General features: G+C 41.9%; 2 protein-coding genes across 3 annotated transcripts in view; one reads left to right on the top strand and one right to left on the bottom strand.

The window, feature by feature from the left end:
* The window catches only part of BRF1 (BRF1 general transcription factor IIIB subunit), a 171580-nt gene that overhangs the window by 79366 nt on the left and 64900 nt on the right, over positions 1-27314 (bottom strand). Inside the window, exons 4-7 of the mRNA XM_005491815.4 lie at positions 23750-23781; positions 14959-15031; positions 5861-6010; positions 4224-4317 (exon numbers count right to left, since the gene is read on the bottom strand). Coding sequence (XP_005491872.1) covers positions 4224-4317; positions 5861-6010; positions 14959-15031; positions 23750-23781 — 349 coding nt within the window. The remainder of the gene's footprint in view (positions 1-4223; positions 4318-5860; positions 6011-14958; positions 15032-23749; positions 23782-27314) is intronic.
* On the top strand, positions 10114-15581 carry BTBD6 (BTB domain containing 6). 2 transcript variants are annotated; one of them, XM_074542245.1, is made up of 5 exons: positions 10114-10241; positions 10491-10785; positions 10988-11078; positions 11357-11475; positions 11708-15581. In XM_074542245.1, exons 2-5 carry the CDS (start codon positions 10580-10582, stop codon positions 12738-12740), a joined length of 1449 nt encoding a protein of 482 aa, XP_074398346.1. In that variant the 5' UTR covers positions 10114-10241; positions 10491-10579; the 3' UTR covers positions 12741-15581. The 2 variants fall into 2 exon arrangements, with proteins under 2 accessions (XP_074398346.1, XP_074398345.1); XM_074542244.1 differs by having other exon boundaries at positions 10162-10785.

Below are 27314 nucleotides of genomic sequence, written 5' to 3'. Positions count from 1 at the left end.
TCAAAAGTTAAAGAGTCACCAAATAATTTTGAAATTAGGTCTGTAAGTATGATGTATTAAAATATATTAGGAATCTAATTAATTGTTTCAAAAGTTAAAGAGTCACCAAATAATTTTGAAATTAGGTCTGTAAGTATGATGTATTAAAATATATTAGGAATCTAATTAATGTATTAACTTGCTAACTGTATAGAAGCTGCACTTATAAAAAGGAACATTGCCTGTGAATTTGGATTCCTCAGAAACAAAACCTTTTTTTTTTATTAAACCAGACCATCCAACTTACAAAGGTATGCAGTATCAGCCCACATAGATCAAGTTGTATTTTACTCACCATACTAGAAAGGTTTCTGAAATCATCTGTAAGCCACTTGAACTGACTGAACTGGAGACATGAGATATTTCTCAATTTAGCTTATGGCAGCCAGGAATGGAGCAGCTCAGCTGCTGAGCTGAGATCAGAGCAGAAACCACCACCAGGTCCTTTACATGAAATAAATTTCGTGGTGTTCTAAAAGCTTCTCCCCACATCACACTTCAAGCAAGAGCCCTTACATGGATCTGACATTCTGAGCATCCCCAGCCCCTCCATGCTGAAACATCTCAGGTGGCCAAGCTCTCCCTGACTCACTGGATACCCTCCACAGAATTTCAGCATGGCTGTACTTGGATCACAGCCCAACACTGACTCCCACACACCTTTCCCTTCAGTCCTGGCCTTGATAGGGCTTTGGTGTTTTGAATAACAACAACCTCACAGCTGCCCATGTCCCTGTTACCTTCCCTTCTCATCCTGACTCATTTACGCTCCTCTCTTTGCCTGCTCTCTCAGGCATCCATCTGTCCAGCTTGAGACAGACACAAGGTTGATGCCAGCCACATATTACAGAAATTAAAAAAAGAAAAAAAAAAGAAAAAGGAAGGCTGCAGGCAGTACATTCAGAACATTTATCTCTACGCATAGATCATTAATTTTTCCAGAAAATGATCACCTCAGTCATTGAAGGAGCTGTAACAGGGTCCCCAGGATATAAGCAAAGGACCCCATTTATGAAAGTCCCTGCAGCATCTACAACTGGTAAATGAAGCTCCTTTGTAACAAGTCTTGTCTTCCTTCCCAAAACACTATGAGGTTGTGAGAAGAAAACAATCACCCCAAAACCAAGCGATTTAAACCCATTCTGGCTTTTCGTTCCAATTTCTTCTAAATGAAGCTTTACTGCTTCTGAAGTTCATCACAAATAAGTTTTTTAGCAGACAGGACTTTATGGAACTGAGAAGAAGTATTTTTTATGCAAAAAGCAGATCAATTTAAAGTGAGCAAGTCAAAGCAGCAAAATACAAATGTTAAAATAAGACGATTTTTTTCTAATTCTATGGAAGAAGTGCCTAAGGTCTTTAAACAGGCATAAGGACTGCACAGTATTAGATAATGCACAATGGACAAATATCACAAAAATTACTCCTACTGAGGATAACACAAAATGTAGAACACAGAGAAGGCATGCAAGAGGTGAATAAAAAGATGAAGGGTTAAAGTATTTAAAGGTTAAAAATGCAGAGGCAAAGACAGGTGCATTGAACACAGCCACAAATGTGAGAACTCAACTAAATAAAAGGACTGGGTTTATTAAAAGTTAATTTCTGCTACCTCCACGGATGATTACATAGAAAATAACAATTTGACTAATTAGCTAATATTTGTACAGTACTTTGAATATATGAAGTGATATATAAGTTAATATAATTTCAATTAGACTGGAAATGAGATAGAATTATCAGTGCATTTATTAATATTTAATAAGTTCGTTTTCAACAACAGCAACAAGCTTTACATTTTAATTGTGTGCTTCAAAACTTAAAGCCAGAAGGCCATGCAAAGTGACTTCAAAGTTTTGTCTACCAGTATTACCAAAAACCCACTCATATTAAAAATAAACAGGATCTGCTTTTTAAGCAAACCAATGCCCAGATTAAGAACTCTTGGCTGGAGGATGAGTGACAGCACACACGGGCGACGCTTTGTCACTTTTTCCTTCCAAAACAGACTCCCCTTATCACCAGATCATGAATTCTTATGACCTGGAGATAGCTCACATTTTTGTGAACCTCCTCCAGAGCTATTCCTCCATCTCAGAGCAGAGAAAGAGGACACAGCCTCCAGGCAGGAGGGCTTGGTGCTCTCCAGCTGATGGACAATGGGGTGAACTAATCCAGTCCCACCAGCTGCACTGCCAGGACCAGAAACAGGGCCCTGCTCAGGGAAGGGGTGCCACCCCTTGCTGAGGGCCTTCCCCAAACATTCCCAGGAATTCCCAATCAGGATTTCTTCAAGAGCATCATTCCTGCATCCTCATCCACACATTCCTGTCCCTCCCAGGCAAGCACACACCAAGTGGGACCTTCCCTTGAAGATTTCTGCCATGGGCACCAAAGCAAACCCAGCTTCCAGAGGTCTGTGCTTCCCCAGGAAGGCAGCTGGGAGCTGAATCAAACCACACAGCAGAACCTGCAGGCTGGAAGTGTCAGCATTATCTGCACTCATGTTGGGTTTCACTTCTGGAGCTGTCAGGGCAAAGCCATCAGCAGTGAGCACAGCATCCGACACCTTCATAAAACACAGCAGCTACTCTTTACCAACCTGAGTAACTATAATTAAAATGAAATAAAACTGCACATCAAACTGAGAAGCAAAGGAATTTTTAAGAATGTGAAATAAGTTCTTTTTCATATAGACAAATTCTATTTGATGGCATTTTGAAAGGAATTCTTGAAAGAAGAGGAACAAAACTGGAGTGCAGAAAGAGTTATTCAAAGGTATTTTTTTTATTTGCCTTCGTTAAATACTATATAACGTGCTCTTATTTGAAAAACATCAATCAAATTTATAGATTCGTGATAAATAGTTGTAATTATAGCTGCCTGAAAATAATTCAGCTGTCACGTTTACCCTGTCAAAGTAAATAAGGCTGTCATTTTAGTTGATGTGTGTGACTTGAGTAAACATTTCAAAGCATGAATTTTGAAGTAAGATTTTCTCGCTTGAAACAATTGCTCAAATTAATTTCCCTTCCAACTCTAATTTATTATGCTTATTTTCTTAGTAAGTACAAACTCTCGAGCTATTTAACCAAAGCATCTTGGAGTAGATTGTGGTGCATAACTCATTAATCATACAAAATGCACAACTGAAACACAGACCTATTGGCCAGAGAAAAAAGGGTGGCATTGGTACTGCTCCATCCTTATGGCTGTAGTACCTGGAAGCATTTAAAACACCTTAAATTTAATCTCTATACCACCCATACATAGCTAGAAAGTAGCATCATTCCTGTTCCATCAGTGAAGATCTGGGAGAAAAACATTTTCCACAATTAATAAGTGAATATTTTTAACAAGTATTATGTTCAATTGGATGTGCTTAAGCTGATCCCAGCAAGGTGAAGAGTGACACTAAGGAAGCTTTGTAAAGGCAGACCTTGGGGGAACAAATATCAGAATATATTGGTGACAGAAGAATTTCCAGCTGTGGACAACAGAAATCATGGCATTTCTGTTAGGTCATTTTTAATCTATGGGGAAAGAGTTGTATGATGTTACAACATTTCAAAAGTAAAATGACAGAAACTGGGTATCTGCTTGCATCATTAAACTATGGAAAATATTACTTGATCTTCAAAAAATACACACACAAAAGGTACTTGAAAAATTCCCACTTTCAGAGGATCCTTCACTGAACTTATCATTAGATTCACTGTGCTGCCTTCTATTTGTTAGCAGTGCAACACTACCAAACATGAACACTTCAGCAAAATATTTTGAAAAGTTCTGTTCGATAATAGCTTAAAGACAAGACTTCTCATCACTTGGCTTCTGGATTAATGAAAAAAAAATCTCACAGTAGACTGTCAGCTTTGAGAATCAATAAATTATTTTTTCTGAGGACATGACAATACTGTTAATATTACTGACACAGCATTATTTTACCTTCAAGTCTTCACCTGTTTAATAGGCACAGTGCTCCTTACCATCTTTGCTGAGCATTTGAGGTCTTACATAAGAGGCAAGGTGTTAGTACTTTAAAATGACCAGCTAAAACAAATACATATTTGATTCATGGCACTTACAAAAATAACCTAGTTTTCTCCAATATACATTTATTTTAGACTATATCACTGTTCAGTACTTTAAACCAAAGATAAAAGCAGTAAGACTGCACTGACCTTTTCCTCAATGTGGACTCACAAACCTTCACCACCCTGATGACCTCTTTAACAGTCCGTCGGAAATCATGCATTCTTGCTGCCACTAGCAGAGCTGGAGAACAAGCAGGGAAAGTTAATAGCAGAAAGAGGGAAATTTCCCGAAGAAAAGCAGAAAAGAGTCAGGTAACTATAGGCTCTCTTTGTCCCTGCCTTCAGCTAAGGATCTGTAAATATCTATGCTCAGCTGTGTCCCTGAATACTGGTGATGGACCTGACTTCACAAACTTTGCTTTCTACCCATTAAACTGAGTGGAAGTTGCACCCTGAAAAATTCTGTGCTTTAACATTTGGGAAACCAAGGTTATCTAAAGCACAAGAAAATTTCAATGATCACTTATTTTCAGCTACCATCTCACTGAATTCTGTCCCAAATAAAAAGATCTCCAGAGAAACACTCAGTGTGCCTAAGCTGGTCTCCTCATTGCTGCCACTACTATCCCTGTCTTCCCGGTGCCCAAGTGCTCTCCTGCAAGACCCTCTAAATGCCAGATAACCAGTTGCATTTACATGGTATCTTGATTCAGAGCACCAGCTCTGTTTTGAAGCACCACCCCACTCATCATACAGTAGCTCACTGCACAGAGCAGTTTTAAACATTAAAAAGTGCTTTTTTATAGAGGAAACTAAACCAGAGCTCCACTTGTGGTACATGTTTAAAGTGCTCCTAACAGGAACATCAGGGCTGAATTAACAATTGGTCATTTGAGCTATGTGTGGCATAGACTTAATTTTAAGCCAGGGAACGAAACTAAACCCAGTCCACAGTCCAACATGTGAGCTGCATATTGCATGGATGGATGGAGGGGGCTCAGCACCACCTGCTTCCATCTATTGATCCATGTCTGTAGAATTAAATTACTTGCTTGTGTGGATAGAGCCCATGTAGCACATCAAAGAGCAGACTGCTCTCCCATAGCCTATATTCAAATTTTTAGCAATGTGCAGAAATCAAGTACTATTAAGAAAAAGGGGCTAGAAATATCAAAAAATTGCACAGTCCTAGGTTTTCAAAGGTTTGAGCAAACTTCTCATTCATGCATAAACATGTAAGAACTTTCAAATAAAATAAAGTACATACATGAACTCTGTGACTACCTACACTCCTCATTACTCTGACCCCACTGGCTACTGTCTTTTAACCTGGCCCTCCCAAACCCATAGGTTTTATGCAAGCATCATGACAGCGATGGATCTTGGAAAAAGATGAAGAAAGAGAGAAAAATTGTTTCACAAAACAGGTCAAAGAGGGCACTTCTTGCATAAGACTCTGTGTAAAGACACAAATCAAAGTGCTTGTACTAATGGTGTCATTTTAGCTGACAAAAAAACCTTTTAGCAGCTAGAGCCTGCAGAGTGGGGGCAAGAAAAGCACCAGAAAGGAGCTTAAAAAAAAAAATTCAAACCGCAAGCTACAAAGGGTCTGAGCAAGTACCGTAGGAGCAAGGGCAAAAATGAAGTTATATTTTCAGAAACTATTTCCATGAAGACCTATACAATCTGTAGATGCCCTATGGAACAAAACGCCTAGAAGTGGTGGATATTGGTGGGTGTCAGCAGTGAGAAGGGGGAAGGGACACGGCCCGGCTCGCACGTACCGGCCCCGCAGAGCCCCGAGGGCCGGCGCCCCGTGTGCATCCAGTCCCTCTTCATCCTCTGCAGCAGCCTCAGAGCCGTCATGGACACCTCGTGGTTCTTATCCCCGAACTCCAGCATGTGTGCAAAACGGGGAATGTACAAACACGGATCTGCAACACAAAGGAACATAGTTATGCCAAACCTTTACCTGGATTTAGGAAAATGCGGCGCAGCAACGCTGCTGGGCTGGTCTGGCTTCACCTCAGCAAACACAGACGCTGCTGCTTGGCAGATCCTCTACCATTATATTTCAGAAGCACTTTTTTAGATAACCTAAAACAAAATAATTTCTCGCTCTCTAGACGGGAGATCTTTAAAGCACTGCACAAACATTCCTACACGCGTTTCAGCATCCAAGGCTGCACACGCTGACTGTGACATGTGAGCAGTGTTACTGATATCAGAGAAACCACATCCAAAGTGAAACATTTACAAAAGCTTTTGCAGAATGAGGACACAATTTAGGCCCAAAACTTCTAACATCTCTCAGAAAGTAACAAGGTAACTTGCATGTTTCATCTCAAACCAACTAAGCTCGAAAAAAAATAATTTGCTTTAAATCCTCCCTAACAAAAATCTAGTTACCTTCCAAGATAATTCTCCTCAGACTCACATTCCAAGAATACAAAACACTTTATTACAGACACTAAGGCAGACTTCCATCAGCATAAAGTGCTGGAACCCAATTAACATCATTAGCACTATGACAATTTACATCGGCCACAGATCTGCCTCCAGATGTATAAACTTATTTCAAGCGTTGGTGTTAACAGCTTCAAACTAACCAAAATATGTCAGTACAGATTGTGCTCTGCCTGAACCAATTTATAATTTATCAAACAATCTTGTAAAAGCTACACTTAACACATGTTTACTCTTAGTTGAGATATCAATTTCTCATTTCCTGCCAGCCTTTTATCACTTGACCGAAAATCCATGATGTACGGTAAATTGTTAACTATTAGTCTCAACTCAATTTCCTCTGCTGATCCCCTACTTGGGCACTTAAACCGATAAAGATGAAAATTCAGCTCAAAATACTGTAGAAATCTTAGGGATTTACAACTAATCAAAGCAGTTTCATTTAGCACCAAGTCCTAACAATGATGCCCTGTTGCTATCCATAATTACCAAGATCACACCATAGGTGATAATGCCTGTCAGCCCTGCAGAAGCATTTAAATGAAAGCACTTATAAAGCAAGAACTTCCAACCTCAAACTCCCTCAAAACTGAAGAAATTCCAGGCTGCAAACATGACCCAAACAAGACTTGAAAAATCAAAGGTTTAGGAGAACTTTATCAAGCCCCTTGATTCTAAGGACAGGTGTTCTGCACTTCCAAGTATGACTTTATGAAGCTCTACTCTAGAGAAATCACATATTCCAAATTCAACAACAAAAACCCCAACCTTTCAGAAGCCACAGCCTGGGGTTCAACATACATTTAAACTTTGCTCTTGGTACTACAGGAACACGTAGCAATGCCTGGTTTGCTTTTCCATCTCTTCTTATCCAGAGTGCCCAGCTTCAGCTCCTGCATTTGCCAGAATGGAGCAGACAGTATCCTGGCCACATATTGCTTCAAGTATACATCACTTATTTCCATCCCTACACTAGGCTGAGAATTACAAGGGTAAGGAATTCCAACATCAATTCAAAGGGAAATAACTGAATATCTCCTCTTTGTCTGGCCCTTACTCTTGCCAAAGCCAGTGGCAAGAGCCATACCCACGGCATCTTAGTATCTATCACCAGCTTCAAAAGGTGTTTCTTTATTTCTCCATTCATTCTTTCAACCCAGCCTGAGCTGTGGGGGTGCCAGGGGATATGGAGGTTCCATTGTATTCCTAGAGCAGTCATCACCCCTTGAAGGATCTTTCCTGCAAAATGAGTTCCCCTATCTGAGTCTATTGCTTCCACAGCCCCGTATCTTGGAATTATTTCTTCCAAATGTACTTTAATAACTAATCCTGAAGTTGCTGAAACAGTTGGAAATGCTTCTGGCCACCCTGTTAGCTGACATACTACTACCACAAGACACTTAAACCTCGTCACTTTGGGTATTTTGGCAAAATCTACCTGGCATTTTTGGAAGGGACGTACAGCCCAAGACCTCCCTCCCCTGGCAATTTTCTTTGTAACCCTGTTATTGGTTTTAGCACAAACCAAGTAACCTTCAATAGCTCACTTTGCAAAGGTACAACAATTACACTTACCATTGGTAGAGGCACCCTCTAGAAATTGGACTAAATTAATAATGGTAATACACAATTCAAACAAATAGGCTCACCTTTAGGAAAACCCCTTTTTCAGCTATCACTCCTCAATCAATCCATTATTTGAATGGAGTCAAACTTCACAGGACCAAGCTTTGGCCAGTTTAAGAATATTACCAATTGGACCAGAATTACGTCCATTCTTTTCACCACATACCTCACCAGATTGCGAGGAGCAACTCTCAGCTCTGTCTCTGGAGCTGAGTTTCAGAGCTGAATTTCGAGAGTATTTACACATTTGCATGGTAGCTATTCAGACATTTGTGCTGGCATTCATGCCCACAGGTCATTTGACAAAACATTGCACATCGTTAATTTGAATTCTGAAGCTACCAAACAGTCAGAAAATGAATACGTGGGTGGGTTTTAAATAGCAAGCCTTAAAGAAACCAAAAAAAGTAGGACAGTGAATATATAAATCAGAGGCCAAGCCCAGGTTAGCATATACAAGTCCTGCATGGAGGTAAATATTTGAAAATAAATAAATAAGAACTGTTAGAAGCTGCAAACCCCAAACACATTGCCTCGTTCCAGGGGCACCAAACCAGCACGGATGCACCTGCCCACAGGAGGGTCCCCTTTGACTTTGGGTAACCTCCGGGGATGCAACTCCACACATGCCAGCAAGTTACGATCGGGCAAAACCCTGTTAGTTTTCCTCAAAGGGGATATTGGGGGCCATGGAGCAGACCACAAGAAAAACATTTCATGTTTTAAGCAAGGAGCATGTGTTTTGCTGAAGACTTTCCCTTCTCTCCTGATCCCAATTCTGACTTAGAACTTGGGACTTTTGGAAGAACTTTGATGCCATACAGTCACTAAGAGGGATGTAAGAACAGTTTAGGGTTGTGCTCCCCACCGAAAGCTGCAGGTCGCCCCCAGGGAACGGGCACAGAGAGGGGGACAGCCCTCTCCGAACGATCCCGGAGGATGGGCGGGACGGCCCGGACGGAGACAGCGGGCACGGAGAGGGCCCAGGGCTGCGGGGAGAGGGGAGGAAGCCCAGCAGCGTCCCCAGTCCGGAGCAGCCCCGCCGCGGCCGTGCCCCCCGCGCCCCGAGCCCGGTGGGCGGCCCCGCGGGCAGCGCGGCTCCCCCGCCCAGCGCAGCGCGGAGCGGCGGCGCCCCCGCCCGGGCCGCCCGGGAACGGCGCTGCACGCTCGGGGCCGCCCCCCCCCCGCCCCGCCGCGCTGCCCCCGCGCTGCCCCGCGCCCCTCCGCGGCTGTCCCGCTGCGGCCGGAGCGGGGACACCGGGCGGCGCGGGGACACCGATCGCGGGGCGCCGCGGGGCTCACTCCCGGCGGGCGCCCGGCGCTGCGCACGTAGGCGCGGGGGGGCGATGACGGACGGGCGGGGGGCGGCCCTTTCCCCGCCGCGCCCCTGCGCTCGCCATTGGCGCGGGCGGCCGTGACGCGCGGCGCGGTCGCTGCCTCTTAGTGCGGGAGGCGGAGGCAGGGCCCGGCAGAGCCGCGCCGAGCCCGGCCGCGTAGCGCTGCATCCCACCGCCAAGGGAGCGCCCAGGGCAGCGCCGCATCCCTCCCGCCCGCCCGCCCGCCGCGGAGGAGCCGGGGCGCCCCGAGGGCAGCAGCGCCCCTGGCGCGGGCGGGAGGAGCGCGGAGGAGCAGCAGCGACGGCGGCGGCGGCGGCCGCGGGGACCGGAGCAAAGTTGGTGCGAGCGGCGGCGGGGCCGCCCGGGAGCGGGACTGCAGGGAGCCGCCGCCTCGGCTCGGCCCGGCCGCCGCGGATGTGCCCCCGGCGGGCCGGGAAGGACGGAGCGGAGCACTGGCAGCGGGGATCGGGCGGCTGGCTGCGCTTCACCCTCGCCGGGCTGCTGCACTCGGAGGATTTGTGGATTGACTCTCGCTCCTGACCCACCGCCTCTGCCGGATTCCTGGGGTTTTGTTGCTGGATTTTGGATTTTTTTGGTTTTTCCTTTTTTTTTTTTTTTTTTTTTTTTATTTTTCTCTCCCCGTTCCTTGGGGAAGGAACTGCCTACCGGCCCCGGTCGGGCTCCCCGCTGCAGTCGTGGCAGTGCCGTGGAGGCTGGGACCCCCCCACAAGGCAAGGTGAGCGCTGGCACTGATCCGACACAGCATCACCCCTTTCCCCCCGGAAAGGTGCGTCGGGCCGGTAACCAAAGAGCGGGCAGACACTCCAAAAAAACCAAAGGCCACCCTGCATCCAGAAGCGTACAAAATATCCTGATAGTGGGACTCGCATTTGGGATCTGTTAGTTCTCTTGCTCATGCCACTGCCCCCTGGTTGCCTCAATGGCAGGATCATGAAGTGTTTGACTTTTTTTCTTCTGCTTCCAGAGACCTTAAAGAAGTCCAAAAAGAGTGTGAGGTCAAACGGCAAGGTGCCAGGATGCTATGAGATAGTGCCCCTGTCCCTGAAGAAGAAGATGGCTGCAGAACTTTACCCTGCCAGCACCAACACTAACATTGCAAACAGCAACGCCGCCGCCGCCACCGCTGCCAACAGCAAGAAGAACGCCCTGCAGCTCCAGCAGAGCGCCCAGCCGCCCCCGCCGCCCCAGCTCCAGAACCTCAACAACAACAACTTGGAGAGCGCCAACTGGCAATCCTTCCATCCCACGCTGCGGGAGAGGTAAGGGCCAGGCCCGCCGGACCCTCCCCGGGCGGGCGGGAGACAGCGAGCCAGAGGCGCCCGCCCGCCCGGTGCACCTGCGGGCCGGGCCGGGCAGAGCGCAGGGCCGGGCCGGAGCCGCGGGGCCGCCGGCGGGAGGCTGGGGCACCGGGCGAGCGCAGCCCGCGGCTAACGCGGCTTCTCCCCCCTCCCCTGCTTGCAGGAACGCGCTGATGTTCAATAACGAACTCATGGCTGACGTTCACTTCATCGTGGGCCCGCCAGGGGCATCCAAGAAAGTTCCTGCCCATAAGGTTTGTGCAGATAATATTTGGCTTTTTAATGCTGCTGCGCAGGTCGCCTTTTCCCCCTGCCTTACAACTAGGTTCCACTTTTTTTGTTTCCTAATTATAGCTCTTGTCTAATCCCAGAAGTAATTCGCATATACGCTGCAATTAAAGGGAGCAGTCTGAGACAGTGTTCTGCTTCCACTGCAGCTTGTAACTTTCGCTAAATGTAGCTTTTAGGAAAGCCAGCACGCTCAGCTGTTCCTGATCCGCGTTACTGAGGCTTCTCTCTCTTTATTTTCCAGTATGTTTTGGCAGTCGGTAGCTCTGTCTTCTATGCTATGTTTTATGGCGATCTCGCAGAGGTCAAATCTGAAATCCATATACCAGATGTGGAACCTGCAGCCTTTCTAATCCTATTAAAGTAAGTGGCCACTACAAGTCTGCTAATTACATGGACAGAATCAAAGTAGCTTATAAAATATACATCTCCTAATTGACATTGTGCAATATGCACTTATTGCTGTTTACTTAATGTGCTGACAAATATTGAATGTCAGATTCACTGCCAGCAAAGACGAATATAGATTATTTTCATGGCCTACTTTTTTTTCCCTGAGAAACTAAATTTTTTTTTTTTTCACCCCTCCGTCTAGATACATGTATAGCGATGAAATAGACCTGGAAGCTGACACAGTTCTGGCTACACTCTATGCTGCCAAGAAGTACATCGTGCCGGCCCTAGCGAAGGCTTGCGTCAATTTTCTGGAGACCAGCTTAGAGGCGAAGAACGCTTGTGTCCTGCTGTCTCAGAGCAGGCTCTTCGAGGAGCCAGAGCTGACGCAGCGCTGCTGGGAGGTGATTGATGCTCAGGCAGAAATGGCACTGAAGTCAGAGGGCTTCTGTGAGATAGATCAACAGACGCTAGAGATCATTGTAACCCGGGAAGCACTCAACACCAAGGAGGTGGTAGTTTTCGAGGCTGTTCTTAACTGGGCAGAGGCCGAATGCAAAAGGCAAGGGCTGCCGGTGACGCCTCGCAACAAGAGGAATGTATTAGGGAAAGCTTTGTACTTGGTGCGGATTCCGACCATGACTTTGGAAGAGTTTGCCAACGGAGCTGCCCAGTCCGACATCCTCACCCTCGAGGAGACTCACAACATATTCCTATGGTACACGGCCGCAAATAAACCCAAACTAGAGTTCCCCCTGACGAAAAGGAAAGGACTCGTGCCTCAGCGCTGCCACCGGTTCCAGTCGTCTGCGTATCGCAGCAATCAGTGGCGGTACCGGGGCCGCTGTGACAGTATTCAGTTTGCCGTAGACAAACGGATATTTATAGCGGGACTGGGATTGTATGGGTCGAGCTGTGGCAAAGCTGAATACAGCGTCAAAATCGAACTGAAGCGCTTAGGCGTGGTCCTTGCTCAGAACCTGACCAAGTTTACCTCCGACGGCTCCAGCAACACCTTCTCGGTGTGGTTTGAACACCCCGTGCAGGTCGAGCAAGACACGTTTTACAATGTAAGTGCTATTCTGGATGGGAACGAGCTCAGTTACTTTGGACAAGAGGGAATGACTGAAGTGCAGTGCGGGAAAGTGACGTTCCAGTTCCAGTGCTCCTCGGACAGCACCAATGGGACCGGAGTACAAGGAGGACAGATACCCGAGCTCATTTTCTATGCATGATGCATTTCACCTTGATTGTATTCCAGTGCTGCAATGATGCACATTAAGGGATTTTTTGGTTTTACTACGAACTCTGCAGCAGTATGGAATGTTATGCTACTTACCTATCTGCTACATCAGGCTATACAAATAAGTGAAGGAATGCTCTTGAATTTAATCTTATTTTATTTATTCATAAGCTATTTGACTTAATAATTAAGACTGCAACATGCAGAAAAATGTTAAATTTTGCACGTACTGTGCATTTATTTTGTATATAGATAACTAACTTGCAGACTGCAGCTGACTCAAACAGAATGTTCTAAACTAGAGCAGTTTACGAATCTGTGAAATATAAAACATTTTTACTTGGCCCTAAATCCTGTGTACTTGATCTTTGCTGACATTATGGCTCATGTGTGTTAATTCATGTACAGCTAACAGGGGTGATGACACTGTAGTCTGGTCCCTGTGTGCATCCACACCCAGCAAATAGGAAGGTTCCCTCTCTTGGTAACTGAAACTATCCATCAGCAGCCTTTATTTTCCCTTCATGAGAAAAGGAGCTGACATCTGAGGAAGCTCAGGGTTTTTTGTGTGTTGCCCAAGCTGAAGATAGACAAACTATCAGTATAATCAAAGCTGATCAAAATTCTCCTGTGGTTATAGTTGAAAATTCCTAATGACCCTTCACATGCAGCATCTCTGTTATCTTCCAGCCTGCCCACCAAACAGCAACACTGCCACTTGCACCTGTCAAACTATACCCCCCCTTTGAATGGCCAGAGTCAAGACACACAGATGAAGTTAATTAATTAATTCAGTGACAGGGCTGCATCACAGATTTAGCCCAGGGCTGTATTACTGGCAGACACTATCTGAATTTACATCCCATCTTTATACAGAGCAGCAGGCATTAGAAAAATACTTGCAAGATGGTGTTTAGGTTCACTTAATATTACTAATTCGAAATAAGCCACCTTAAAAAAAAAAAAAAAAAGAAAAAAGCTGTTGGATCTTTCCTCCTGCTCTTTTTTGGAAAACACAGTCCCAGGCATTATCAGCAATCATTCTAGGCTAGTACTTTCCTCAGAAAGTGATAAAAGTTTTTTCTCAAAGGTCTCATGATGATAGTTGAGCCAATTAGAAATATTTACTGTATTTTGTAAATCTTAGGATGGGCTTGGAAGAGAACAGCAGTCTAAACCAGTATTTTTTCCATGTATAACAAGTACCTCTACATCTAACAAGTTTGCCTTTTCCCAAGCTGCATTAATTTTCACCTTGAAACTAAGCTGCGATGCAAATCCTGCCTGTTCTCTCTCTCTAAAAAAGGGACCATAAAAAGTAATGAAAAGTAAGAAGGGAAGTGGATTACTGAGAAGAAGACCTGCAGCAGAGCTGTGCTGTGTGATGCTCTGTGTGCGAGCTGCTGCTCCCCTTGGTGCAGAGGCACAGCCCTGTGCCAGCCCAGAACAGCTCCAGGGCTGTGCCTGTGCTGTCCTTCTGCAGCAGAGCCATCTGATTCTCTTGGTACTGATGAAAGAGAGTGGGAGTGAGAGTGGGTAAAGATGCAGGCAGATAATTCCTACACAGAGGTGGGTAACAGTCACAAGACCTCACTATAAATGCACTCTTTTAACTGGAACTGGCACAAATTCCCTTGGCTTCAACACACAACCTAGAAAATGGCTTCTATACTCTTTTGACAGGTTAAACCCCACCTTCCTATCACAGTCACAATTTCAGTGTTGACTTGTTAGAAGTTATTCACATGTTTGGAAAAAGTTGCTCATTTTCCACCAAGCCACTCGCATTTAAAGCACTAGCTCAGCTACAGGTGATGGACAGATAGTAAATTTGGCAAATACTTATCAAATGTTGCATCTGTGGAATTGAAGCGTGACAGGCCTGCAGGAGCTTGCTGACACACACAAATTTGTTACACGTCAGTCCATTGTCTTAGTATAGCCCAAATTATTCTTGGAAAAAGCAACAAAACTATTTGCAAAAGAAAACAGCATCTAGTTCCAAAAAAGCTCTTCCATAAAGGAGAACAGGCTCTTATAGTCAGCAATGCTCCTCGGCCTGGATTGATTCCAGCTTCACTGTAAAGTTTCTACTTGAGTATTAACATACAATACTGTGTGTATATATACATACATACATATTTCTTTTCAAGTAACCATAGGAATAAAAGACTCAAATAGTCAAAAGTCAAAATCAGTGAAAAAAATACCTATGGCTGGAGCATTTATGCAGAGTTCTCTGGCCAACACAAGGAAGGTTTTTCCCAGCACATAGACATTCACCTATTAAAAGACAAAAAAAGCATTATGTAGATCATAAACCACAAATGTTTTTAATAGAACATTTATATGGAAAGGAGAAAACCTCAACTTTCAAAATCTTAACCTGCTTTAAAAAAATTCAAGTTATACAAGCAATATTCATATGTACAGGATAATATTCAGAGCCTGTCAAAATCTGCACAAATTAGCATTGTAAATCAAAGCATAAGTTTATATTGAAAAAATTATAAGTTGTTCATCATGCTTTTCGGTGGGCTCAGTGCTGCTCTGTGGTACAGTTTTTCACATTACATCCATCATAAGGCATTAAGTAGACTTAAATATAATATCAGTATATATAAAGTTTCATTTATCTTGCACTATTACAAAACCTGAGCAAATACAAGTCAGTACAAATTTCGGTTCTGCACAATCATCTGTAGTGGCATAATTAAGGATTGCACAAGCACACACCAAACTTTTCACCAAATCAAGGAGTGGTGCTGCATGCCCCAAGGGTTATTTGTCATATCTTGCTGTTTGGACATTGCCTCAGATCGCATTAAAAACATTAAGAACAAAACAAAAAACGACACAAAAAATAATCAGAAAAGTTCTAAACCACAGCAAACCTGCTCAGGCACCAGGGACAGAGCTTTGCTCCAATTCTCTCCCTCACTGCTGCATGCAGGAGGATGTAAATTTTGGGTAGGAGTTACTCTTCATACTCTGATTTGCAATTTATAGCACAGACAGCCATATTTGTATTTTACAAGTCTGAGGAAGTTTTCTTTCTCTATCTTAAGATGTGTTTTTGTGGTCAGCAAGAAAGGCAGGATGCACTCCGGTTCCCAATCGGCCTCAAACATTCCCACGGAGCTCCATAACACCTTGCTTCCCCCAAGGCATATGTAAAGGTCAAGGTTAGTATAAAAACTCCATCCTCCTACACTCCAAGCAGTAGGTTTTGGTTTGTTTTGATCAATGGAATACACTCTGTTGCTTTTATGGAACAAAACTGCCCCTTTCTTTCCTATGCCTGGATAGTGAAGTGTTTACTTAGCAGCCAGTTACACAACTGAGTGATGATTATGGCACAAGCCTATGGAATTAGAAAACTATTGCTCTTTCCATTTCATCAAAGAGCTCTGCCAACATTAGGTTAAAAGCAGGCTTTCCTCCCAGGTGTACAGATGGTTCCACCAACCTAACTAAAATATGTCTATCTCAACAACAACCAAACCCCCAAACAAGTTACATATTTTCACCTAGCTCTTCAAAATGTTTATGTGAAAATGTTCTTAATGTGTATTTTTCTCAAATATATTTTAAAAATCAGAAATTAGAACTTCAAAGATATCCTCAGAATGATCACATATCCTGAAAGTGACTGTGCAATCAATTATACATGAGATGATGGTAATTCATTCCATATTTAGTGAGAAATGAGTGTATTTCATGCTGTGTCAGCCAATGGTTGGACTGGCCTACAAGATATAGCCTTAAATTTCACTGCCCTTTTTCCTCCTGAAATAGCAGACAACATAGAAGCACTATTCTAGGGGAAGGAAAAGAGCAAAATATACCCTCTGAATGAGAAGTCTATTTTCTAGGAAATAAGTTACCAAATTGTATGTAGAAAAAAATATACACCTACAGAATCTGGCAATTGATACTGTAGCCTGAGAGTTTGTGACTTTCCATGAGCCACTAAAACAGAACAAATATCACTAAAGCAAAATGTCTGCAGCATTTCAGCTGGCTTTAGATTCACTGCAAGCTTGAAAAGGGTTGTTTTGACCTTTTGTCTAAAAAATATTAACATAAAGAAGGAGTGTTTGGCTGTAATTTCAGCCTTCTGAGCTGGCAGACCAAGTTACTATAAATCCTGAACCTCATCACTTAGATCTTGTTCTGCAAGGACGATTTCACGGCACAAATCAATAAAGTTACTTCAGTGGAGCCAAGTACATATGATGTTTCCATTAGAGGCCTCACAAACTCAACTAGTTCTCTCATATTAGTCTAGGGGAAAAAAACCACATAAAACTCTAATCCAAACAAGTATTTTTTCCTACTAGCCTTTTTCCTTGTCACTTGGTGTTTGGCACCATCAAACCACGTCACTCTCTAAGAAACTCCTCCCAAGCAAACTTTCCATAAAATCAATAATAAAGAGCAAATAAATATGAAGAGACATAAAGAAGCAGGTTTTTCCTAGTGAAGTTCTAACAATCAAAGTGATTTCCAAATTAAATCTAAAGCAAAGACAAATGAATAATAAATGTGCTCAATTACTATTTATCCTTCTTTCCTTGGACTAACTAAAAGTCTCCTGATCTATGGTTTATTTGAGAAGTAATGCACTTAAAGCTAACCTGCTTTTCCACTTCACCAACATCATCAGTGTTTCGTGACTGACTTCAATGTATTTGCACAAAATAATAAATTAAAATAGAAATGGTAAATGAGGGATTTTATTTCTTTTGCTTACAAGCCCATTTCTTTGTAGTTTCTGGTTACTACCTATTTAGAAAGAAAGAAAAATATACAGTACAGTCCATGTTCTGAATTGTTTTCCTCATGAAGCTCACATATTTTTAATGCCAGGGTCACAAAAAGAATCAGTAATATTTAATTGCTTCCAGTTTTTCTGGCAAATCAATAGGAAAAATGACTTCACAGGCCCTCTCAAACAATATGCTTCTCAACTTTGAAAGTTAACAGATACAGGTTCTGAGGCACTTCTCATAAATGAAAAATTAAAGATGGCATAAAGTTCACTCAGAAACCTGTAATGCCACTGAACTCCTGAAGCATGATATTTAAGATCTCCTGGGTTTAGTGGAAGGTGGCCCTTTCACTAAAATTTTATTCCTCTATCACTGATTTCAGCTATTACTCCCATGCACACACAGATCCCGTGACAGAGGAGATATGATATAAAACAGGCATTAAGAGAGGTCTTTCTTTACTCTCATCATTTGGTTTTTCTGCACTCCATTAAGCTTAGAAAATTAGGAGAATTAATTTAGAGGCCTACTTTAATTTCTAGTTCTTTCTTCATTAAGAACTTCTTATAAAAATTCATATACTCCGATCCATCAAAAGCTTAACGTTCCAAATTTAGAATCATATGACATTTGCATTTATAAAACCTAATTTTATATGAGTTCTTAGAATGGTGAATAAACAAAAATGCCCTTCTGAAAGGATGTCTCTGGCTTAAACTTGAATTGGTGCAGCTTTAAAGCTTACCACATCAACTTCAGCCTCTTTTCCCCTTAATTTAAAAGGATCATACTGAAAAACAGTATTTCTCCAAACTCTCCCCAATCAAAACTGTTGAAGTGACACAATTGCTTTATATACTTTCATAAGACTTGTGCTCTTTTTTTGCAGATTTTCACCATATATTAAAATTTCCTAAATTTGTTGCAATCACTAGGTTTAAGCATCAACACCTAATGCAAAAGAGAGGTGTCAACCTCTGCTAGAGGGGAGATTTTAAAATAACTGCATACCCTGATAGTTTTTACCATATTCTCTTATATTCAACTCATAATTAACAGAGTAAGTTTACAAGCATGTGGACCCATCACAATTTTTTTTAATTAAAAAAAAAGGCAAAACAAAAAAACAAGTAGCTTCTTTAGCAGGAAGACATTTTTCAGACAAAGTATGTGCTCACCAAGGCACTGCAAAAACCTCCTTCTACAGGAGACATTAAGATTCTCTAAGATGTTGTCCTTTACCAATAGTTAATTTCTGTTCTCATTATCAAACACATTATGTTAATTAAAAGAGGCATTTAGTGAAGGAATGGCTTCCAATTATTCAGTTACATCTTCACAACAAGATCCTTCTACTTGTTATGCTCTTTGCCCTTCACAGTATTTTTTGGAGACCGTCTTTTCATTTCTCATCTGTCAGTCATCAGCCACTGATTTCAAAGGGACACTTCCAGAGAGACTCTTATCCTTTCATCATTTCCTCTTGCTTTCACATCATGCCTGAACTGTTCACAAATACCAATATACTTCCACTTTCAGAAACAACGACACACACCTCATTTCCAGTAACACAGGAATTCATCAGTCTAACACCTTCCAGAATTTTAAACTCTCCTGGGGAAGCAGAGACTCTCCCATTCATACAGTTACCAGGTTACCGGGTCACGGTAACTTCTGGAGAGTAGCAAAAAATAAAGCTGCTACCATTGAATGGAAGTTTCTGTTGGACTGTAAGTTATAAAACAATAACCCTTCTACAAGCAATTTCCAAAAAGGCTTTTCAAGACCATAGTGTGGCATTCTAGCAGAGAACAACAAATGGTGCCAGTGGTTAAGATATTCCTCTGGAAAGACAAAGACCGGGCAGTTGGAACACGATGAGAATTCACACTGTGAAACATCCATGGCTGCTTGCCTAAATAATTAAGCAAGCATGAAAAGCAAATGAGTTTTTAAGGAGAGTGTCTGTTGCTGGGGAAAGAGGCACCTGTGGTTATTTGATTCATTATTAACATTTCTAGTGTAGTAATGCCTGAAGGTCCCAAACAGGTTGTTTAAATTAACTCAATCAACAGCAATTTGCATAGGGGCAATAAAGGCAAATACAGTCAACATATTAATAACTTTAAATGAACAAAGGGTATCAAAAACTGAAGCAAACCAGTGCAGTCTTTAAAAGAATACTCTATTTTACCTTTCTCCATGCAATAAACTGAAACATCCTAATTTTTTTAATCCATACTCTATTTAGAGAAGTCAAAAGGTATCACACAAAAACACAAACAAGTACCGAACTCGGCTTCTCATTCAAAAGAGATACAAATCAAAATTAAGCATCTTTTCTCTCATACTGGGCTTTAAAGCACTGCCTTCAGTAAGGGGATTCCAAAGGAAACTCCTTCTGCTAATCACATCCATGGCAGTCCTGGAGTTCCTCCTCCAATACCATAGCAGTTCAACAAGCCATTATCAAACCATCTATGCAAGAAAGTCAGAGAATAATAATTTGCAATAATCATAGAGGAGTCAAGGAGCTCAGTGCTGCCTTTAGATTAAATAAATGAAAACAAGTGTTCAAAAGTAATTCACAATAAAAATCCTTCCAGACAAGCAAGTACTAGACAAACTGCAGATGAAGAAATAGGGGTGAGAGTTGTGTTCTGAAGTGGAAGAGAGACCAAGCAAGTACCAGTTACAGATTTTCACTTCTTGGGCATCCTCTTCCCTTACCTAGAACCACAGTGTAGTTCAGGTGGGAATGGATCTCACCAGGCCTCCAGCCCAACCTCCTGCTCCAAGCAGGCTCAGCCACAAGAGCAGACCAGGTTGCTCTGGATCTTGAAAGCCTTGATGGATAAAAACTTAAAAACTGCTCTAAATGACCTGCTTCCACACTTGGCTGTCCTCACAGTGAAAAACCTTTTCTTGATATCAAGGAGAGACATCCCATTTTAATTAATGACATCCATTGCTGGTGATTTTCCTGCACACTCCTTTAAAGAGCCTGGCTCTTCAGATGTCTGAGATCTCTTCAGTGAACACCAGCCTTGTTTAACAGCAGGACACACCACAAGGCATGCTAAAAATTATATTCTATTAGGCTGAAACTGGGGATCAGAGCACTGCCAAACCCTTCCCCAAAGCTTTTTATGAGTCCATTGCAAAGGCCATGACACTGGAGATGACAAGAGACTAAAAAACCCCAGCCATTTCTGAGGATGTGAAGGGCAGCCTTTCACCACACTGAGATGAAACTTCAGCCAAACAGTTCTCCAGGTGCAAGGACTGGGATGCTTGGAAAGACGGGAGAAAATCTAAATTGTTCAGAACTTGGCCAAGGCTAGACAGGCTCTGCAGCTCTCCTGAACAAGCCAGGCCTGTTGCTTAGATTGGACTAACAAAAAAGCAAACAAAAGGCCTGATTGCAGACCTCTCTAAGGACTATATTTGCAAGTAAAATTTGCAGGATCTGAAAATATAAGCGAGTACTTTCCCTGTCCTTCCAACTCAATCAACAAGCAGCACGACTGCTCGGCACAAGGAAGGCGCCTGATTTGTAGCAGTGCTCTGGACATTTTCAGATCATTTCAGATCCTACTTTGAAGTCCAAATGTATCAGAGGCATTCTAGATCCAACAACACTTTCAACAGGAGATTTCCAAGATGTAAGATGTATTTTACATGAAGCTAAAACATCAAGGAAATTGCCTTTCCAATTAAAAAAAAAAAAAAGACAAAAAAAAAAAAAAAGACTTTTTGTCTTTTCCCAAGATGGCAGCAATTTTGAAGCTCCAAAAATTCTTATGAAAATACAGCAGTTCCCCAGTGGAACAAGACAAACTCCCACATCTCAGTCATCAGCATAAGAGGAAAACTGATATGACTTTTTAAACAGACTGCCATTAACAGTAAAAATTAGTCTCCTCTACTGCTAAGTTTTAGCAGCACGATACCATCCTAAAAGCACATTACACTGTAGGGGACAGCTTTTTATTTTTTTTATCTTTTTAAGTCCCAAAGCAATTTAAGAGAGACAGGAAGAGGGGCTGTACAACAAGTACAAACCACAGCTTAGGAGGGCATTCTTAGGATTTCCTCTACCACTTTTTTTCTAAAGAGCAGCAAGAGAGAAAGAATGTAAGATATGTCATTAAACAAATACTGAGTTGCAGGGAAGAGCAGATTCAGGACTTGGTTAAATGGTGGACATGGTGGTGGTTGATGGATGGACCTGGTGATCTTGGAGGTCTTTTGATTCTATGATTCTATGATTATTTCACCCTCAAATGCACTGAAATTCATTTCAGGGTGCTCAGTAATTCAGTCAGTGGCCTCCATGGAAACAACCTGTAAAGATGTTTCATGTGGTGACTTTCTTACAAAATTCCTGCAGCCAGATGACAAAGAGCCCTGCAGGTCCCTCACCTCCCACTGCAACTGAGCTGCATCGGGAACATTCTGAAGAAAAATCTCAGCATTCCCTATTAGTTTCTAAGCAAGAGTTGGTGCAGCTCAGCAGTAGTTCATTTTTTAGACTTCAGATGTGATTTTTTTTGTGATATAAAATCAACACCTTTCTCATCTCACCAAGAAAAACAGTCACCTGGACCACTAAGACAAATTTTGTACAGATGACTATGAACAAATTAAGTATTTTGGAAAGTAATCTGCTGCCACTACTGCTGCTCTCAACTTCTTCTTTCTTAAGAATATTTATATCCCAACTTCAGGATAGGAGAGTAGTCCTTGAAAAAAAGAGGCACTTCAAAGTAAAAGAGTATCATCTAATGAACTATTTTTAACAAACTAATTCTTCTTTAGGTTTTGTGAGCAAAGACTTTTTTTATCTAAAGCAGAATGTACCGAAATTTACTGCCTGGGCCCCAAATGTTTTCCTACCAAGGTGGCTTGGGTGGTTTTTTTTGTTGGGTTTTTTTTGGCTCAGTTTGTAGTTGTGGTTTTCTGTGTGGTTTGTGGTTTCGTTTGTGGGGGTTTGTTTGTTTGTTTGATTTTTTTTTATTTTAAACAGACTTGTGGAGGAGGAAAAAACCATCAAGCTAGAACCTGAAAAACACATTTATGTATTCTTAAACAGGACTTTCTGGATAGGTAGAGTTAACAATAATATTCAACATTCCTGTTTGCTGAGATTCACCTTAAAGAAGCCATAAAGTAGAGCTCATCAGAAGACACTTAAATGCAAATCAAGATATTGAAATCTTGGATTTTTCTCTTTCAGGGGTTGATTATTTCCCTACTGCTCACATATTTCTGTCTCTCTCATCTCCTCAGTTACCTCTTTTTAACCTTTTGGTCCCACATAAGCCCCATCTCAGAATATTTTCTGGCTGGAATGCACAGAGGGGAAAAGACAAATCAATCTTTCTTGTCTGTTTCTGCTGACAATACATTTTTCTTTTTCTTCTTACAGATACAATACCTCTTCTTCTAGTTCACATTGTGACTGTTCTTCATATTACTGTGATCATTCTATTTCAAAACCATCACCATGAAAAATTACCTGTGGTTAGAAGGAAAACAAACCTTCCATTCTACACATGTACTGTTTGGTCGTGAGCAATCAAAATAATTCAATCAGAGTTTAGAAAAGAGAAGAAAGTTACTAAATTTCACAATTAAAGATGCATTTGATTATTGCAATTCCAGCAGATTGCTTCAAGCAATAAATAGTCTTCAGAGGGATGCCATTTACCAAGACAGCTGGGAGGACAAAAATAGATGCAAGTAACCTACTCGCATTGTATGTAAAACAGTTGTAACAGAGAGAATGAGGGTAGGACAACATATGCCAGTAGAGCTCTCTATTTCTATTTCCATTTCTATTTCCACAGACAGAGCAAGTTCGTATTTCTCTCAAAATACATTTTATAAAACACAGTTCTGAAGTGCACAAATACATTTATGCAGCATTACCTACCAAAAAGGTTATTTCTGTCGTCAACAACTGTTGTTTTAAAAATATGCAGCATCTGACCCTGTGCCACTGCAGTGACTCTGAATCCTGATGAAAGGATCATACCAGCTCCTTCTACATTGTATGCAGCATTAAAAGCAAAAAAAATTTTCTGACATTTAATATGACTGGAAAATTACTCAGATTTCCAAATCCACTGATTTTCCACTCATATTTTTTAGAGAAAAACTAAAACATCTAAAACTTTAACAATTAAAAAAAAAAAAAGTCAAAATAAAAAGGGTACAATACCTGAAGAAGGTCGCTGAGGTCAAGTAACATGTCTGTGAAAGAAGTCAAGGAACATACATGCTTCTTGAATGTATTTTTTAATTTCATTTCATTAGCAAGCCAAAGAAAGGGAAGAAATAAACCCAGGTTAACTGTTAAAGAAACCAAATACGGGTTAGGTCAGTTCACCACTTATGCTAACATCCAACATCCAGTTAATTGTTCAGCTGCCTACAACACCCTGCCAGCACCTGCTGAATTTACTGCTCAAGTTGACAGTAACAGAATGATCACAATGGAGAGATTTCTCAAAGAGCAAGCCAACAACGTGTGTGACCTACAACACTCACCGGATCCTGCAGCCCAAGGAAGACCCAGGGGTAAGGGGGTCCCCTGCTCTGCTCAGACCCCAGCCCAGTGCTGGGATCCCAGCACAGGAAGGTCACTCAACTGCTGGACAGAGTTCAGGGAGGCCACCAAGATGATCAGAGGGATGGAGCAGCTTTGCTATGAGGAAAGGCTGAGAGAATTGGCATTATTCAACCTGGAAAACAGAAGGCTTTGGGATGACCCAATTGCTGCCTTCTGGTACCTGAAGGGAGCCTGAAGAAAGATGGAGAAGAGCTTGTAGTGACAAGGGGGAATGGCTTCAAACTGAGAGCAGGGCTAGATTGGATACTGGGAAGGAATTTGTGAGCGTGAGGGTGCTGAGGCCCTGGCACAGGTTACCACAGAATCTGTGGATGCTCCTCCCTAGATGTGTTCAAGGCCAGGCTGGAAGGGGCTTGGAGCAGCCTGGACTAGTGGAAGGTGTCTCTGCACGAGGCAGGGACTGGAACTAGATGGCCTTTAAGGTCACCTCCAACTCAGGCCATTCTATTATTCTATGATAACTAAAAACAGTAATAGCATCAAGATAGAACACCCTTATTACACTTTAGAATATAAAGCATCGTCAGTCTCCTATGCCCAGCAACACAGATGGAAGAGCAAACCAAGAAAACTGAAATAAGTTTCTTTTGCTCTCTTCTATGAGGTCAAAGTGCTGTGAAGGAAAAGCTGCTTTGGCTGCTCCTTTCTCCAGCCAAGCAAATCCAGTGGTACCTTTCAGTTTTCACTCCCTTCATGATGTACTGTGCTGCTGCAAAATATTAGGTCACCATCTATTCATTATGGGCACACTTGGAACACATAATAGTTAAGAACAAGCCACTACAAGTTTCCATCAGATTTAACTGAAAGCAAGCACATTTATGGCTGCATTGTCTAAACATTGTCCAAAACAGAGGAGGAAAAAATAAAAGAAAGCACCACGAGGCCCAAGGTGCAAAGGTAGCCCTTTTGCTGCTGTGAATGAGCACAGGCTGGATATCCTATCAGCTACTCAGGTGTGGCTCAGATGTTGTAAAAGGGTTTTATTATTACAAGGAGTGTCAAGGTAAAGTGTGAGAGGAGGAGAGAGAGTGAGGCATGCAAAGAAAACACGTGTGCAGGGCTGTGTGTGAGGTTCTGTATGCAGCAATGTGCTAAGAAATCCAGCATTAAATAAAATGCAGGGACACCAGGGTAGCTTGGTGCATGCTGTGGTAACGTAAGTATTAGTGAATGTTCTTCAAGTAATCCAGGGTAATACAGTGCACATTTCTCCTAAACATTATCAGCTGAGGAAGGAGAGTAATTCAGATAACATAATCAGTTTATACACAAACATTTTCCTTGCAAAGAACTTTTATCCTTGAGCATTTCTACCCTTAGTTTGCATTCGAAGTTGTATGAATTTACTCCAAATTTGTTACAAAATTTAATACATTATGTTAATATTATTTGGTGGAAATTAATTTCCACATTAAAAACCACAGCAATGCTGGGTAGTTAATTAGCTGAAAATTCAGTATGGCTCTGAAAAAAAAAAATCAGAAATCCATTATAGGTAGTATTATGCAAGACATTACAGTAATCTGAAATTTTAACACAGTAAGGAAACTGCTAACAAAAACCATCTGTAAAATACACAGCTTAGAAATCTACACAGAGCAATACTGAATTCAGTGCAAATTTTTTGTAAAAGTGAAAAAAGAGAAAATGGAAAGACGTTAGCAATGCAATTGCCAAGGAACCATATTAATTGTCAGCTCATCAAACAGATCTAGCAAGAAATCACTATGCCAATTTGTGCTCAAGAAATATTCTAAGTCTGAAAATGTTCCCAGCTCATTATTGACTTGAAGGGCCTGATTTTTCTATGCCCACCCCGAGATACTGGCCCCAATGATACAAAGCAAAATTATCGGTCATATCTGATAGATCTCACCACAATTTAGGAGGAAAAAAACTCAGAAACACCAAAAGAAATGCATCTCATAGGTTATTGAGGCATCTTATAGGTTATTGAAGTAAATAACTGAGTGGTCCCAGAGCCTGGCTGCTGTCACTGGAGACAGAAGAGGAGCTGGAAGGAGCATCAGTGCCAAATGCTAATTCAGATTTTAGGTGATTCAGGGAGGTGCTTTTCTAACCCAAGCATTCCAGTTACAGTCATGAAATCTGCATAGCAGAGTATTCTTCAACCTCCTCAAACTGTTGAACACACTTTGATGGAAAATCTGAACTTACTAACACATTACAAATGTTTAGGCTTTATTACTGCAATGAAAACAAACCCACCTTTTTATGCATTTATAATGACACAAGATCAGAGCTAAGGAGTGGGAAATTCACAAGCAACTCTGAATTAATTTAGAGCTACACTATAGATGCCTTAACATACAGCTCCCTTGCTCTTTAGAGAAGTTAGTTCAAATGTCCACCAAAATTGTAAGCAAAGGTCACAATAAAAATGTGGTGCTTCTGGATTTCATTTAAGGTAGCCCCCAGCAATCTCCCTCCCTGATTAGATGTGCAGCTACTACAGCAAAGCAAAAGGGGAAACTTGAGTCATGCAGTAGCACTGGGCTGGCCTTTACTGTGAGCATTGTGGGCACGATTATCAGCAGGAAGCGGTTGTAAAAACAGGCTGTTGTTTTCAAACTCCTTTTCAGAGCTGGAACAGTCCAGGAGAACATACAACAACAGCTGAAAACAGCAGATAATACTTAATATGTATTCAAAAATTATACAATCGTAAGACAAATGTTTTCTTTGAGGCTGGAAGAAAACAATGATCATTTTACATATGGAGACTGCTACCCACATGGAAAAGCTCCTGAAGGGATGGAAAGCTACTGGTACTGTGGATATACCCATGCAAATAACAGGGCACAAGGGGACTTCAGTTACAAATGTGCCCAAGTTAAAAAAAAGTAAGTGGAAAAGAAAAAGCATTAACAGTTTCAACTGGTTTTCCTTTGCTATTAAGTCTTTCAGCAAGTTTCACCAAGGTATGCAACTGTCTATCCATCACTAGAAATGTCTAAATCAAGATAAGTCTAAAGGCATTATATAAAAAAATTAAATTGAAGGGAATCCTTTGGCCAACATGATGCAAAAGGTCAGACTGAGTGGCCAAAATGTTCCTTTTCTGCCTTTTAAATGTGGATAATATGAGAACTCCATGATTCACAGCAAGAATGATCTCATTCTCAGCACC

Source organism: Zonotrichia albicollis, chromosome 6 (genome assembly GCF_047830755.1).
Source record: "Zonotrichia albicollis isolate bZonAlb1 chromosome 6, bZonAlb1.hap1, whole genome shotgun sequence".
Taxonomy (NCBI): domain Eukaryota; kingdom Metazoa; phylum Chordata; class Aves; order Passeriformes; family Passerellidae; genus Zonotrichia; species Zonotrichia albicollis.
This window is presented reverse-complemented; position numbering and strand designations above follow the sequence as displayed.